Source organism: Dasypus novemcinctus, chromosome 12 (genome assembly GCF_030445035.2).
Source record: "Dasypus novemcinctus isolate mDasNov1 chromosome 12, mDasNov1.1.hap2, whole genome shotgun sequence".
Taxonomy (NCBI): Eukaryota; Metazoa; Chordata; class Mammalia; order Cingulata; family Dasypodidae; genus Dasypus; species Dasypus novemcinctus.
The window spans coordinates 20,585,913-20,601,016 of record NC_080684.1 but is presented as its reverse complement, the minus strand read 5'-3'; the positions used below and the strand labels follow the sequence as shown (position 1 = coordinate 20,601,016).

The following is a 15,104-nucleotide window of genomic DNA, read 5'->3' as shown; positions in this document are numbered from 1 at the left end:
TGATTTTATTTTTAAAATTGAAACTCCTAATTACGGGTTGAAGACTATTGTTTAAAATTGCAAAGTGGAAGAAATAAAAACAGTTTAAAATAGTTGGAAAAGATAAGTTGGAAACAATATTCATCAAAGTAGATCAATAAAACAAAAAATGATAAGGATGAAAAGGTAAGATACATAAATGAGCAATTCTGGAGATCCAAAATCCACCTATGAGTTCTAGAAGAAAGTAGTGGTGGATGTGGAAAAGGGTAGCAAAAGGAAATAAAGATTATAGATCTACAGATATGAAATGAGATACGGTTTCATATATTTTATTTTTCATTGTCAGTAATAACCAGGGAGTGGGTTGTTCTTGGCTCCCTTCAAATTAATGCTAAAGAATCCTACTTTAAGGCCAGGCACTTGGCAACACACACGAATTTCCTACCATTCTGTGTCTTTGTTCATTAAATAAGATATTAAAGATATTTCCTCAAAGTCCTTTTCACAGCTGCTTTTACCTCCTCGTTCTTTAGGCTGTAGATGAGGGGATTTACCATGGGTGTGACCACACTGTACTGCAAGGAGAAGAACAAATCCAGGGAGGAACCAGAGGTGGGCATGAGATAGCGAATCAAACCTGAGCCAAAGAACAGGATCACTGCAGTGAGGTGGGAGGAGCAGGTGCTGAAGGCTTTGCTTCTGCCTGTTGTAGAACTGATGGACAAGATAGTGGAGATAATGCGGACATAGGAGAAGATGAGGAAGAATGGTCCAAGTCCATGCAGTAAGATGGAGAAGATCAGGATATTGATAATGGTGGAGATATTAGAGCAAGACAGAGGGAAGAGTGAGGGCAGCTCACAGATGTAGTGGTGTATGGTTTGGTCCTCACAGAAGTCCAGGTTAATAGCCAGGAGCACAATGACAACTGAATTGAGACCAGCCAGACCCCACGAGACCAACACCAACCTCACACAGAGATGGCTGCTCATCACCTGGCCATAGAGCAGCGGGTGGCATATGGCAGCATAGCGGTCATAGGCCATCACTGAGAGCAGAAAGGCTTCAGTCCCTGCTGTGATAAACACAAAGAAGACCTGAGTCAGGCAGCTCTCTACTGAGATGGTCTTCATTTCAGACAGGAGGTCCTCCAGGAGCTTGGGCACAGTGACAGAAGAGAAGCAGATGTCTAGGAATGACAGATTACTCAAGAAGAAGTACATGGGTGTTTTGAGGCGGGCATCAGCCCTGATGACCAGCAGCATCATCAGGTTCCCCATCAGGGTCAGGAAGTAAATCACCAGGAAGAGCACAAAGAGCAGGGCCTCAATGAGGGGGTCATCAGACAGCCCCATGAGAATAAACTCGGTGATGGTGCTGTGGTTCCTCAGGGTCATTTATGGATATTTCCTTGGAATAAAGTAGGAAGAAGGGATGAGATGCCCATTGATGGTTCCTATCTCCTCCAAGGCACCACCCCTTCTTCTTGCATGCCCTTTCCACTTTGCCTGGACTCTGTTCAAACATCTAAAGCTGCCTGCACTAAAGCTCAGTAAATGTTATACTGTCTTGTCTATTGCTGATCTAGTGTGGTGGTCTTCACATACTTCAGAAAATATTATTCCTGTTCCATGGGGATTTATTGAAAAAATGGTACACTTCCACATTTATGGTAATTAGCTTCCACCAGACTCTTCCTATGGATCTGAAATCTTCAAAAATTCTAGCTCATCTCTGTAGTAATTTCCTAAACCTTCTGTTCTCTCCTAAATTTCCAAATCATTATTTTTTTTCTCCTCAAAATAATCTAGTATGTCCTTCCTTGGCCGACTTATCCATTAGGAACAATAGGAACAGAGCCAAGAACTCACAATTCTTTTAGGGCCTATGAAAATGTTATTTCTTTTAATATCAGAAGAAAGAAGTGAATAGTCCAGTTTGGATTATTTTTGTCTTTATATCAATGCAATCATCAAATATAATTTTTAAAAATCTTTTTTAGTCAAAGGAGGGACCCACAAAGGCAAATGTTTCTGGGGCCCATGAAAGTCATGGTTTGGCTCTGCTCCTCATTTCCTAAACAGCAGATTTAATTTAGTAGGACTTTACTGGGCACAGAGCACTATTTCAATCACTATGTCTTTTGGTTCTCATGACAAATCTGTGAGAATAGCCAGGTGATTCTGCTTTCTAAGTTAGTCATCTTATCCCCGTTTTATCTGTGAGAAATCTGATATTCAGGGTGATTTTTGTAATGCACTGATAACAAGTAGAAGAACCAGGAAATAAAGCCCATTGTCTAGGCCCATAGGAATGAAGACCACTTTTCCTACCCTGACATACTTTAGATTTCTTCCTCATATGCCCTTAAACTACCTTCAGCCATTTGGCTGCTTCTAATACTAGACAGGTCTGCTTGGTTCTGTGGCTTTGCTCACATAATTCTCCTTTTCAAATACTCATGTCCTTTGATGCATGTATCTAAACTCACATGGGCCTTCCAGCTTCATGCAAATCTTGCTTTTTTTCCTTGTAGCCTATTCTAACTGTTCCCTCCTCTAAACCTACAGCTCTCTATTCAAATCAACTGGCATCTTGCTCTCAGTTACCTTATACCATACCCTTACATTTACTTTTTTATTCATAAGGTTAAACATATGTCCCAGTTTCCCTCTCTAGACTGTGAGTTCCTTGTGGTTATGGACCACATGTTAAGAGTCACAACCACAAACCAGCATTTCTCTGACTCTGTGCATACCCATTCTATGTTCACTTCAGACTGACCTCTGAGATTATCCTGGGTGCCCCCACAGGAAATGTCATACAAGATCACTTCACCACTTCAAGCTCAATCTTCTGCTTTTACTCCAATGTCCCAAAGAGCACTAATGTCAGGCAGGAGTATGGCTGATAGCATTGCTCAAAAAAAAATTATTGTGATTCCTACTTAGGATGCCCAGGACTGCAACTGCTGATTTTCAGTGATGCTATAACTTCATGGACCATGTCATCTTATATCACTGAAAAACCTCTGCTGCACCCTCATTTTTGTAGAAGCCCCAAGTAATTTTGTCATTTGGCGAGAAGCTGCTTGCATTTGTTTTGGGTATGTCTTATTCTTTTATTGTCCATGAGGGATAGAAAAATTTTCTATAGTTTTCTCTAAGTTTCTTGCATCCTCTTGCCCTAGGTCTTAGGTGTGTCCAATAGGACAACGATGGTGGGCAATGAACCCCAAATTATGTGGCTATGCAGTAAGTCATTGTCCTATCTGAAGACTCATGCCTGGAATGGGTATTTTTAGGCTAACTTACAGTATTCTGCTTTTGTTTGGCTGTTCACAAACTGACCCAGGTAGCCTTCTGGACTCAAAGTTTTAATCCTGCTGATTCAGAGAGCTCTCCTCCCGCCCCTCCAGCCTTACCAGCAATCTTAGACCAGGTGCTATCTCAGTGTTAGAAACTAAATCCTGGACCTATTAATAAACAAGCTCAGCCAAAACACATCGTAGATCTAGTCTGGGCTACCTGTAAGCCTGGACAAATGGGGCAATGTTCACTTGTGTGTGCCGTAGAACCTCAGCTTAGATTCAGTGATGATGAAGGATAATCAACTGCAGAAGTTACTGTTGAGGATCCCGCATAGATAAATTTGAAAATACTGTTGAAAGCAAACATTTTATCTGGAATATACACAAGCAAAATAAAATGATGAATTTAAGCCATTCTCTCCAATAATTTGGATATTGAAAAGTATTTGTGGATAGGGCTATTCTAAAATTGTTTCCATTCGTCCATTTCACTTGTGAGGGGGACCTGGCCTAGTATCCCAAAGGGCTTCAAGCTCTCATATTAAGAACATCGTAGAATTTCTGGAGAATCATGGTTTGTCCTGCCTTTATCTCTACTTTTTGTGAGGATGATGTAGTCAAACTGATTTTCTAATGTTTTCAATGACCAGAGACAAATCTTTGAATTTAAATCCTAGATCAATTAAGTATGAAAATAAATTGAAGCTTGGGTACTCTACAAAAGTGAAATATTGGCTTCATTTCATCTGAAATATGAAAGACAGATGTCGGACTTAGAACATGGGATGAGAGCATTGAAACTAAAGGGAATGACAGGGAGGTTGATCATAGAGAGAGGTGGAATGTGCAAAAGATTTCAGAAGGATTTTAGACAAGCACCTGCCTCACCATTTTTCAATCATAGACACTTCTTATCCATGGTTAACCTAGTGATTTGATGAATTTCTTCTACAAAGAGATAAAGCACATTATTGAGTATATTTATTATATAGCATTCAAGAAGATTCACTGAAATAAGCATCTTACCATTCAGTCTTTAATACAGAAATTTACATATTCATTCCGTTGACTTAAGGACCAACCCAAAGTTAGAAGAAACAACACAGCGAGCTAGTAGTTAGTTACCTGATCTTGCCCAAATAGTCAGCCACTTGAAAGTAGGTCGATATCAATGAGATACTATTTGTTTGCCTGGTGAAGTGCCTTCCCCATATTGGTTGTTTTAACGAATTCTGGCATGAAGAAATGAGTGAAGGCAAGCAGTGAATCCTAAGTTAAGCCATGGACTTTAATTAATAACACAATTATAAAAATGTGCTATCATCAATTGTAACAAATATTCTACATCAATGCAAGGTGTTGTTGGTAGGGTGGTATATGGGAATCCTGTAAACCCATGACTTCTCTAATAAAGAAAAAATATTGAGAAAAAGAAATGAAGAAATGCCTGAAGAGTATGTGTAGAAAGTCAGCTTGGACAAAGGGGCATGAGGAAGCCTGGGGGGCTGAGAGCCCACAGTCAGGTGCTATGTACCTGGGGGAGGATCTAAGCTGGGGAGAAGGATACCAATGCTAGAAAGAGGGGACCAAAGGTAAACTCACTCCTTGAAATTATTCTCAGAGCTCGCTGCTCCTGTGCTGTCTCACACGATTTACACTGTCTTAGTCATGACTAGATCTGAGGTGGTTAATAACAGAAAATATTTACTACAGTTCTCCTAACTGGAGCTCTGGGAAGTGAGGGGAATACGTAACTCTAAAACTCCAATATCTATCTCTGACATCATCTTTTCAATCTGGTAACACTTTCTGTGCTACTTTGGGCTCCTCAAGCAGGAGCAGATTTATGTCCAGGGTGTAAGATATGTATGTCTCCAGTGTTATACAGGGAGGAGGGTGAGACTTTTGAGATGCTTTCCAAGGCTGCTGGCAGCAATGCACAATTTTGGGAACAAAAATATCAGGCCCAATCCTGGGGAGGAGACTGTCTGCCAAGGTGCAGGAGTTTTCATCTACAGCCCAGAGAAGAGAGGGAGGGTGGAGTGGGAGCCTCAGGCTTTGGAAGAAATGGAGTGGATCTCGAAGTGGCGGGGCGTGGGTGAGGGACACAATGAAGAACAAAACGAAAACACTTACAGCACTTACCAGGAAGAAAAACAGAGGGAAAATCAGAGAATTAGAGAAGATATTATCCTGTTTCTGGCTTTTCCTGGAGGAGGCAGCCCTGGAGTGCTCTGGGTTTCCCATCATGGGTAGATACTTCACAGGTAAAATCTCCCCATAAGAGAACTGGTGCCACAGGCAGCTGAATCTTAAGAGAGTAGATAGACTATTTTTGTACTGTCAGTAAGTACAGGACTTTAGAATAGTTCAATTCTAGAAGCACTTGAAATGCCACAGAATCATGATTATCAACTCAGTACCTTAGGCTAGAGAGGTACTCTGCAATGAAGGTCACTGCATGAATGGAAAAGAAGAATTTCTCCAAAGAAGCTCATTTTGGAACAACCAGCATGTATTTCATTGATTCTTCCTTTTGTGCTCTTGGGTCCAATAACCTGACATCGCCTCATTTATTTCCTCTGTGGCTCTCACTCCTGGGCTGAAGGCATCTCCTGAAGAAAGAGCTCTCTCCTGGAACCACTCAGAGCACTTGGGCTGGGGCTGCCCTGGGCAGGGTCTCCCTCAGGGGAGGCTGGGCCAGTGCCCTGTATTCCCTGAAGCCTCAGCCTGAGGTAGAGCTCCAGACTCACCAACTACACAGTTCCTAGTCAACTAGAAAGTTTAACTTAGTAGGAGGCAAGTGGGGATTCTCTTCAGGGTAGTAGCTGACGTTTCTGAATTAAGGCACTAATTTAAAGTCTTGAAGAGAAATAATATTAACCTGGGTGTGTGTGTGTGTGTTTGTGTGAAAAGTGGATAATAGGAAAGAGATTTTAAAGAATTTATTCCACTGTAAAATGGACTCCATTTTCTCTAAAGGCTGAGAATGGCCTTTAGTAATTCTCAAAGGAGCTGAGTTGTGGCACATTCCTAAGTCACAGGTTATTATCTTGTGTATGTATAGGTTTTTCTCATATTCACAACAGGATTATCCATTATATTTATTAAATTAGAGGCAATAACTCTAGCCTGGGAAAATTGAGTTTAATTAAAGAGAGAATATATTAAAGAGTTAATAATTCAAACATACAGTAAATTATTATTAATAACTCAAACAGTGGGTTTTAAAATATAAAAAGTAAAAATATTTTGTTTCTTATTTGAAGCACAGAAAAGTCATCAACATATTATTGGAATTTACACATTATTAGCAAACACAGAGGACAAGTCTCCATTAATTTAATTGAAGCCATGCAAAAAATCAACAGACCATTAGTTCATTCAACATTTCTTTAGAATGCCAAGTACTGACACATAATGGGTATTTAAAGATAAATAAGACATCTTCCTGCTCATCTACCTAAGCCCTCTTAGGTGTATATAGACATTATTTATTTATTTTTTTTTTAAATTTTTTTATTTTTTATTGACTTTGTAATAATATTACATTAAAAATATATATGTGAGGTCCCATTCAACCCCACCCCCCCACCCCCCCTCTCCCCCCCCCCCCAACAACACTCGTTCCCATCATCATGACACATCCATTGGATTTGGTAAGTACATCTTTGGGCACCTCTGCACCTCATATACATTGGTTCACATCATGGCCCATACTCTCCTCTATTCCATCATGTAGGCCCTGTGAGGATTTACAATGTCCGGTGAAGCACCATCCAGGGCAGCTCCATGTCCCGAAGACGCCTCCACCTCTCATCTCTTCCTGCCTTTCCCCATACCCTTTGTCCATTATGTCCACTTTTCCCAATCCAATGCCACCTCTTCTATGTGGACATTGGATTGGTTGTGTCCATTGCACCTCTATGTCAAGAGGAGGCTCAGATTCCACCTGGATGCTGGATGCAATCCTCCCATTTTCAGTTGTAATCACTCTAGGCTCCATGGTGTGGTGGTTGTCCTTCTTCAACTCCATCTTAGCTGAGTGTGGTAAGTCCAATAAATCAGATTGTAGGTGCTGGAGTCTGTTGAGGCTCAGGATCTGGCTATCACATTGTCAGTCCAGAGATTCAAATCCCCTAAATATATCTTAAACCCCAACATTAACTGCACCTCCAGCACATTAGCATGAAAGTCTTATGAAGGGAGATCCCATCTGAGTCCAGATTCATCACACATAAACACCATTTCCAAAGAGGGGCCATCTGCCCTGGTAGTTAACCCCATCGGCCATGACCATAACTCCAATGGGTCTCTTTAGCCCTCAAAGGAACCAATATCTGGGGGTTGTATCTGCTTTATCTGTCTCTCTGACTCTGCTCAGTTGTGCATGAGAGCAATCCTTCTGCCAGCCTCCAGACTCTTTTTTAGAAACTCGTAGCCATATAAACTCATTTCTCCTTTCCATTTCCCCCTTACTTTAGGTCAAACAGCATTTTAAAGTCATGTTATTTTATGTAGACATGGATATTCTGCTGATCCGCATTGAACCTTCCGTATAAGGTCATTTTTCAGTTGCATCATCAGTTGGTAGTTGATAGTGGTCCCTCGTTGCCAGGGAGGCTCATCCCCGGGTGTCATGTCCCGCGCTGGGGGGAAGGCATTGCATTTACATGCTGAGTTTGGCTTCGAGACTGGCCACATTTGAGTAACATGAAGGCTGACAGAAGGAAATTCCCAGGCACAAAGTTGCTCTAGGCCTTGTTCTTATTTTGGGTTTATCAGCTCACAAGCATAGTCATTAGCATCTGGGGCTCACTGTTGAACCCTCACTCCCTCCCGGTCCCCACCACTGGCAATACATATTTTTGATATTCTCTATTTAATTTATGCCACCAGCCACCAGAAAGACTAAGAGAGTTCACATTTATTAGTATGAAAAAAGCATGGGACGACATAATGGAGAATAAATTTTATGGAGTGCTTGGTACATGGTGGATCTTTCAATAAATATTTGTTGCATGGAGATATGAATAAATATGCTCTGTCTTGTATATGTTGCATGTGAGATGCATGTAGAGCATCCCGTAGGATGTGTGGGTCTACGGTCATGAGGTTAATTTTGACTAGAGATATATGTTAGGGAGTCATAACCATCTGGGTGGTCATTGAAACCATGGAGTTAAATAAATAATGGCAGGGGGGAAGCAGATTTGGCTCAACGGATAAAGTGTCCACCTACCACATGGGAGGTCTAGGGTTCAAACCCAGGGCTTCCTGACCTGTGTGGTGAGCTGGCACACGTGCAGTGCTGATGTGCGCAAGGAGTACCGTGCCACGCAGGGGTGTCCCCTGTGTAGGGGAGCCCCACGTACAAGGAGTGCCCCCCATAAGGAGAGCTGCCCCACGCAAAAAAAAGTGCAGTCCACCCAGGAGTGGTGTTGCACACACGGAGAGCTGACACAGCAAGATGATGCAACATAAAGAGACACAGATTCCCAGTGCTGCTGACAAGAATACAAGCAGACACAGAAGAACACACAGCAAATGGATACAGAGAGAAGTCAACTGTCGGGGGCGGGGGTGGGGAGAAGGGAGAAGGGAAGAGGAAAAAAAATAATGGTAAGAGATATATGCATAATAGAAAGAGAAGTTTTCCAAGGACAGAATTCTGGAAAAGAGCATCACTTAAAGAGGTGGTAGGGAAAGTGGAAATGGTAGTTTAGAATGAATTGGAGTTGTCTTAGATCCAGTAGTGACATGAAGGAGACCCAAGAAGTAGAGTTTTAAGGGAAGTAAAATAATCATTGACATCATTGATGGTGTCAAAGTGTGTTAATCAAAGAAGATGGGGCCCAAAGGAAATGGGGATACCAGGTAGAGCCTCTGTCTTTTTCATCTTTGTACAATGACAGTGCCCCAGGTAGTGAGTAAATATTTTATCAATAGATGAGCATGACTTTAAAGGGAAAGAGAGAGAGAAGGTAGAGGATTATGGAGCAGAGGGAATATTACTTTTGTATTTTATTTTTGAAGATGGGAGGAAACAGAGCATGTTTATACATATAGAAAAGAAAACAGTAGAGCAAGGTAGATTACAGATATTCTATTCATGAACTATTGTGATTAGTAATCGAAGAAAATGTGGCATTGGTGTGGAGAAAGTGGCCATGGTGGCTGCTGGGGATAGGGAGTGGGAGGAAGAGGTGTGATGTGGGGGCATTTTCGGGGGTTGGAGTTGTCCTGGGTGGTGCTGTGGGGACAGTTACCAGACATTGTATGTCCTCCCATGGCCCACTGGGTGAACTGTGGGGGAGTGTGGGCTATGGTGTGGACCATTTACCATGAGGTGCAGCAGTGCTCAGAGATGTATTCACCAAGTGCAATGAATGTCTCATGATGATGGAGGAGGTTGTTGTAATGGGGGGAGGAGTGGGGTGAGGGGGATGGGGGGTATATGGGGACCTTGTATTTTTTGAATGTAACATTAAAAAAATAAATAAAGAGGAAAAAAAAAGAGCAAATGACTGAAATCAATACAAGTAGCCATGAACTTAAACTTATTATGGTATATGCACACAACACTACTATGCAATGGAATAAAGAAATGAGAAGTATCTATATATTCCTATGGCATGATCTCCATGACATATTTTTAAGTAAAAGAGCAAGAGGGATTAAACTTATTGAGTGTATGCTGCCTTTTATGTAAGAAAGAGAAGATATGAAACTATATACTTATGTGCTTACATTAAACAAAACAATGAAAAGATAAAAACAAACAAACAAAACCATAGGACAAATGGGAAAGACTGATGTAGCAAGGCCCAGGAGGAGATGGTAAAAATTCTCCCTCATACATCAGTTAGGGAAGTTTAGCCTTTACAGTTAGAGTTTTTCAGTGACACTGAAAGAAAGGTGGTGAATTTACATGCACATATAGATAGAAATCTGGGTATGGAGGAAAATGATTAAGATATTCTCTGCCAAGTGGAAAGCAAGATTATCCAGTGGGAGGTCCTTTTTAATTTTAAGGAGAAAGAAGGATAATAGTTTTGTGGGTCAAACTATGTTCGAAGCATAAAATAAATTACATATAGGTTAATAATATCCTGGGTATAAATATGGAGAAGGTAGGTGTAGCTTGTGGATGGAAAGAAAGAAAAAAACATGAATGCAGGGTCATGAGGGTTTCTAAAATGATGCACCATGGGGTCAGGACAGAAAGGGGAAAAAAGGAAGCTTTGTTGAGTTGATAGAGTGTGTTAGTTTCCAAGGACTGCTGTAACAAATTACTTTAATGGAGGCTTGTTTTTTTTTTTAAAGATTTATTTATTTATTTTTCTCTCCTTCTCCCCTGCCCCCACTCCCGCCCCCACCCCAGTTGTCTGTTCTCTGTGTCTATTTGCTGCGTGTTCTTTGTCCGCTTCTGTTGTTGTCAGCGGCACAGGAATCTGTGTCTCTTTTTGTTGCATCATCTTCTTGTGTCAGCTCTCCGTGTGTGCGGCACCATTCCTGGGCAGGCTGCACTTTCTTTCGTGCTGGGTGGTTCTCCTTCCGGGGCGCACTCCTTGCGCGTGGGGCTCCCCTACATGGGGGACACCCCTGCGTGGCAGGGCACTCCTTGCACGCATCAGCACTGCATGTGGGCCAGCTCCACACGGGTCAAGGAGGCCCGGGGTTTGAACCGTGGACTTCCCGTGTGGTAGATGGATGCCCTAACCACTGGGCCAAGTCTGCTTCCGTGGAGGCTTGTTTTATTCTCTCAGTTCTGGAGACCAGAAGATTGAAGTCAAGGATCAGCTGGGTTGTACTCCTTCTGAGGGATCCAGGAGAGTTTCTTTCCTTGCCTTTTCCAATTCTTGTGGCTCCAGATATTCTTTCTATGTAGCTTGCTCAACTTTGGTTTCACCTTCTCTGCTGTTTGTGTCTCTCTTCTCCCTTTGTTTCTCTTTTATAAGGACATGGCTATTGGCATTACTGTCTACACTAAATCCAGATGATCTCATTTTTGAATTCTTATTAATTACATCTACAAAAACCCGTTTTCCAAATAGAGTCACATTCACAGGTTCCAGGCTAGGATTTGGGCATATGTTTTTGGAGGCCATTATTAACCCACTACAGAGTGATGTAAGGAGGAAATGAAGAATTGTGAGTTTCAGAGAGGTGTAGTGCAAGTAAGATATCTAAAACCTTGGAGGATTGAAGATTACAATCTGAGATTAAAGTTTACAGATATGGGACCATTCAATTAGATGAATAATCAGATACTGAGGATAGGCACAGTGCTGGAATCAATTTGAGCAACAGAGGATGGAGTCAGACACAATAGAAAATTAAGATCAGGTTATTGGATGATTCAGAGACATAAATGCTGAAGCTGCCTATTATAATATCAGAAAATGAGATGACAGAAAGACTGAGCTGAAGTCCAAAGGACAATATAAAAATGGGAAACAAGAAGTGGAGAATTAGTAGATAAAACAATGATGGTGAATGAGGGCATATTTTAGGGATGACCTCACAACCTCTGGACCAAACTGAACCATTGAACCAACCAGGTCTCCTGGCCATAGTGAACATTTAACTAAATTGGGCTAATGTAATGTCCCTCCTTGGCAATTTTTCTATGTGAAGTTCTCAGTAGTCTATCTTCAATTCATTCTTCTCTACTGCCTTTTCTTTTTTTAATTAATTAATTAATTAATTTCCCTTTCCCCTCACCAGTTGTCTGCTCTCTGTGTCCATTCGCTGTGTGTTCTTCTGTGTTTGCTTGTATTCTTGTCAGCAGTACAAGGAATCTTTTTGTCTCTTTTTGTTGTGTCATCTTGTTGTGTCAGCCCTCCATGTTTGTAGTGCCATTCTTGGGCAGGGTGCACTTTCTTTTGCGTGGGGTGGCTCTCATTATGGGGGGTACTCCTTGCATGTGGGGCTCCCCTACAAGGGGGACACCCCTGCGTGGCTCGGCACTCCTTGTGTGCATCAGCACTGCTCATGGGCCAGCTCACCACATGGGTCAGGAGGCCCTGGGTTTGAACCATAGACCTCCCATGTGGTAGGCAGACACTCTCTTAGTTGAGCCGAATCCACTTCCCTCTATTGTCTTTTTTATCTATCCATTAATATGGTCAAATCTTTTTCTCATTGAAAAATAATTCTTCAACCTTGTTACCAGTTCTTGTTACTTTCCTCTACAATTCTCTTTAATGCTAAACTCCTTCATAGTATGGTCTGAATTAAATACTTCATTTTCTATCTTTCTATTTAATCAACATCCTTGAATTTGACTTCCACCCACCACTACTAACTTTGACACTAGTTTACACATTGTGGAAGAGGAGAATCTATCATAGCATGAGGGACCAGACAGTGGGTATAGATTGTCTTGGGTAAATTGGCCAAAACTAGCTCTCCTCAAGACAAATCACTAAAGGGCCAATTTGTATAAATGTGAATTTGCCTAAAATTTCTAGCACCAAATTTAGATTTCACATGTGATAGGAGTGGTTTCAATCCCTCTAATGACTTAATCAATTCTTGATAGTGTTTTTTTCTATTTTTGAGCATTTTCAGGATTTTAAAATTCAACTCCTTTAATGGCACACCTTCTTTAAGGCCATGCTAATAGAAAATAGTAAGATACGAATCTGAAGTCAGGGACATCTACAGAACCTACCCTTGAAACTATGGAAACAAAGTTTACATTGTGTCATTGCTTGATGCAATGAAGGTATAAAACAAAATGTAAGAGAAGGGTGATTAACACCTATCCTAAGGTTCGCCCATTGTAATCCAAAAGCCAATAATGTGAACACGTTCTAGCCAGGCTCTTTGGTTGCAAGTGACAACCTTAACTCAAGTCATGGAAAGTTTATTGCAATAGTGCATTTGAATGGGATCCTAGGAAAAGACTAAAACCCATTCCCAGGAAGAGAAGTGCTACGGCAAAGCCAGGACACAGGAAGGACAGAACTTGTAGTTGAGCTACACCATATCCTCTTCATTCTAGGTATTCTGTCATGACAATGACTCACTTGTTTCCAAATGAATCATTATTCCAGGACTTCCAGTTTATTCCAGAGAAAGAGACTCTAACTGGACAAGGCAACAATATATTTACTTAATTTGAACCAGACCACACTATAGCCTGCTGAGTAGCCCATAATTTAGGCCCTTTCTGATCATTGGCTATTCCTGTTCAAAAACCTGCCTAGTGTGTTTACAAGAACAGTAAATAATGTATGGGAAATTTTTGCCAAAAGGTTGGCAATGCCAGATACCTTGATTGGACCTGTCTAATATTTGCAATCACTCCACAGACCTAAATAAATTACATATAAAGAGTTCCTTTGATAAAAAAGAAAATCAAAGAATAGAAAAAGAATTGGATAGTTATGAAGTTTATAGACAGTGAAATGTTATGCATGATTTATTTAAGCCTCAGTTATTGACTGAAGTCTTCTTATGCTTATAAATGGGAATGTGCATATATGAAGAATTTTGAGGCATTGGCCTAGCAAACAAACCCCAGGAGACCATGGGCAGACATTCTTTAGTTTTGTAAGTATCAACAGATAAAAGATTGTGATGTGGGCTCACAAGAAATATAATAAAAATTACAGTGCAGCTTAGGGATGGATATGGTGTATATCAGTAAATGCTTATATCAGTACAAATACCAGTAAACTGGAGCATGATATCATTCATCATTTCTAGTAATAATTTTCCCTCTCTAAGCTTGTTACATTTTTGCCAAACAGAAGAATTTTAAGCTTAGAAATCAGGAAAAAGTTTTGTTTGATAAATAAAAATAAAAATTTCATAATAAAAATATCACATTAAGGAAAAAAGTAAGGATACTAAATTGCATATACAATATGATAAGAAGTATCTAAAATAAACTTAGATATAATACTTAATATATAGACAAATGGATGCAAACAATTCCCCAGAATGATAACTATAATTGTTTTTGGTTGGTGGTTTGTTTCTTCTTTGTAATACCATATGCTTTCCATCTATTCTTTAAATACATTCAAGAGTATGATAAACTATCTTGTCTTATTTTGAAGCCATAAGATTTATGATACATTTATGATAAATGTATCAATAAGGAAATTGGAATCATTCCCTTGAGGCAAATAGTTTTAGATATCTAAACTGGCTCTTGGATAGTCTGGTTTTGCAAAGGAAGATTTGGTGGTCAAGGCAATGCTGGGTGCCTGCTTGGAGTACAAAGTGAAGGTAGACGGAACTGTAGTTGGTGCAGGGATTTAATATATACCCAGGGGACCTGAATCTCTGGACTGGCCATGTGATAGCCAGGCCCTGAGCCTCAACAGACTGCAGCTCCTACACTTTGGTTTATTGGACTTACCCCTCTCAGCTAACATGGAGTTGAAGAAGGTCAACCACCCCACCAGGGAGCCAGAGTGCCTACAACTGAAAGCAGGAGGATTGCATCCAGCATTCATTGGAATCTAAGCCCCCTCTTGATATAGATGGGGAGTGGACACAACCTTTCCAAGGTCCACAGGATGGAGGAATAGAGTATGGATTAGAGTGGACTTACTGATATTCTATTCATAAACTATTGTGATTAGTAATCGAAGAAAATGTGGCATTGGTGTGGAAAAAGTGGCAGTGGCGGCTGCTGGGGGTAGGGAATGGGAGGAAGAGATGAGATGTGGGGGTGTTTTTGGGACTTGGAGTTGTCCTGGGTGGTGCTGCAGGGACAGTTACCAGACATTGTATGTCCTCCCATGGCCCACAGGGTGGAATGTGGGAGAGTGTGGGCTATGATGTGGAC

The 15,104-nt window shown here is 40.9% G+C and overlaps 1 protein-coding gene across 1 annotated transcript; it reads right to left on the bottom strand.

Annotated features, from left to right (window-relative positions):
- Positions 1-458: 458 nt before the first annotated feature.
- Positions 459-1,379, bottom strand: LOC101441089 (olfactory receptor 8S1-like). Its single transcript, XM_004468370.2, has one exon. It carries the CDS (start codon positions 1,377-1,379, stop codon positions 459-461), a length of 921 nt encoding a protein of 306 aa, XP_004468427.2.
- Between the last annotated feature and the right edge of the window lie 13,725 nt (positions 1,380-15,104).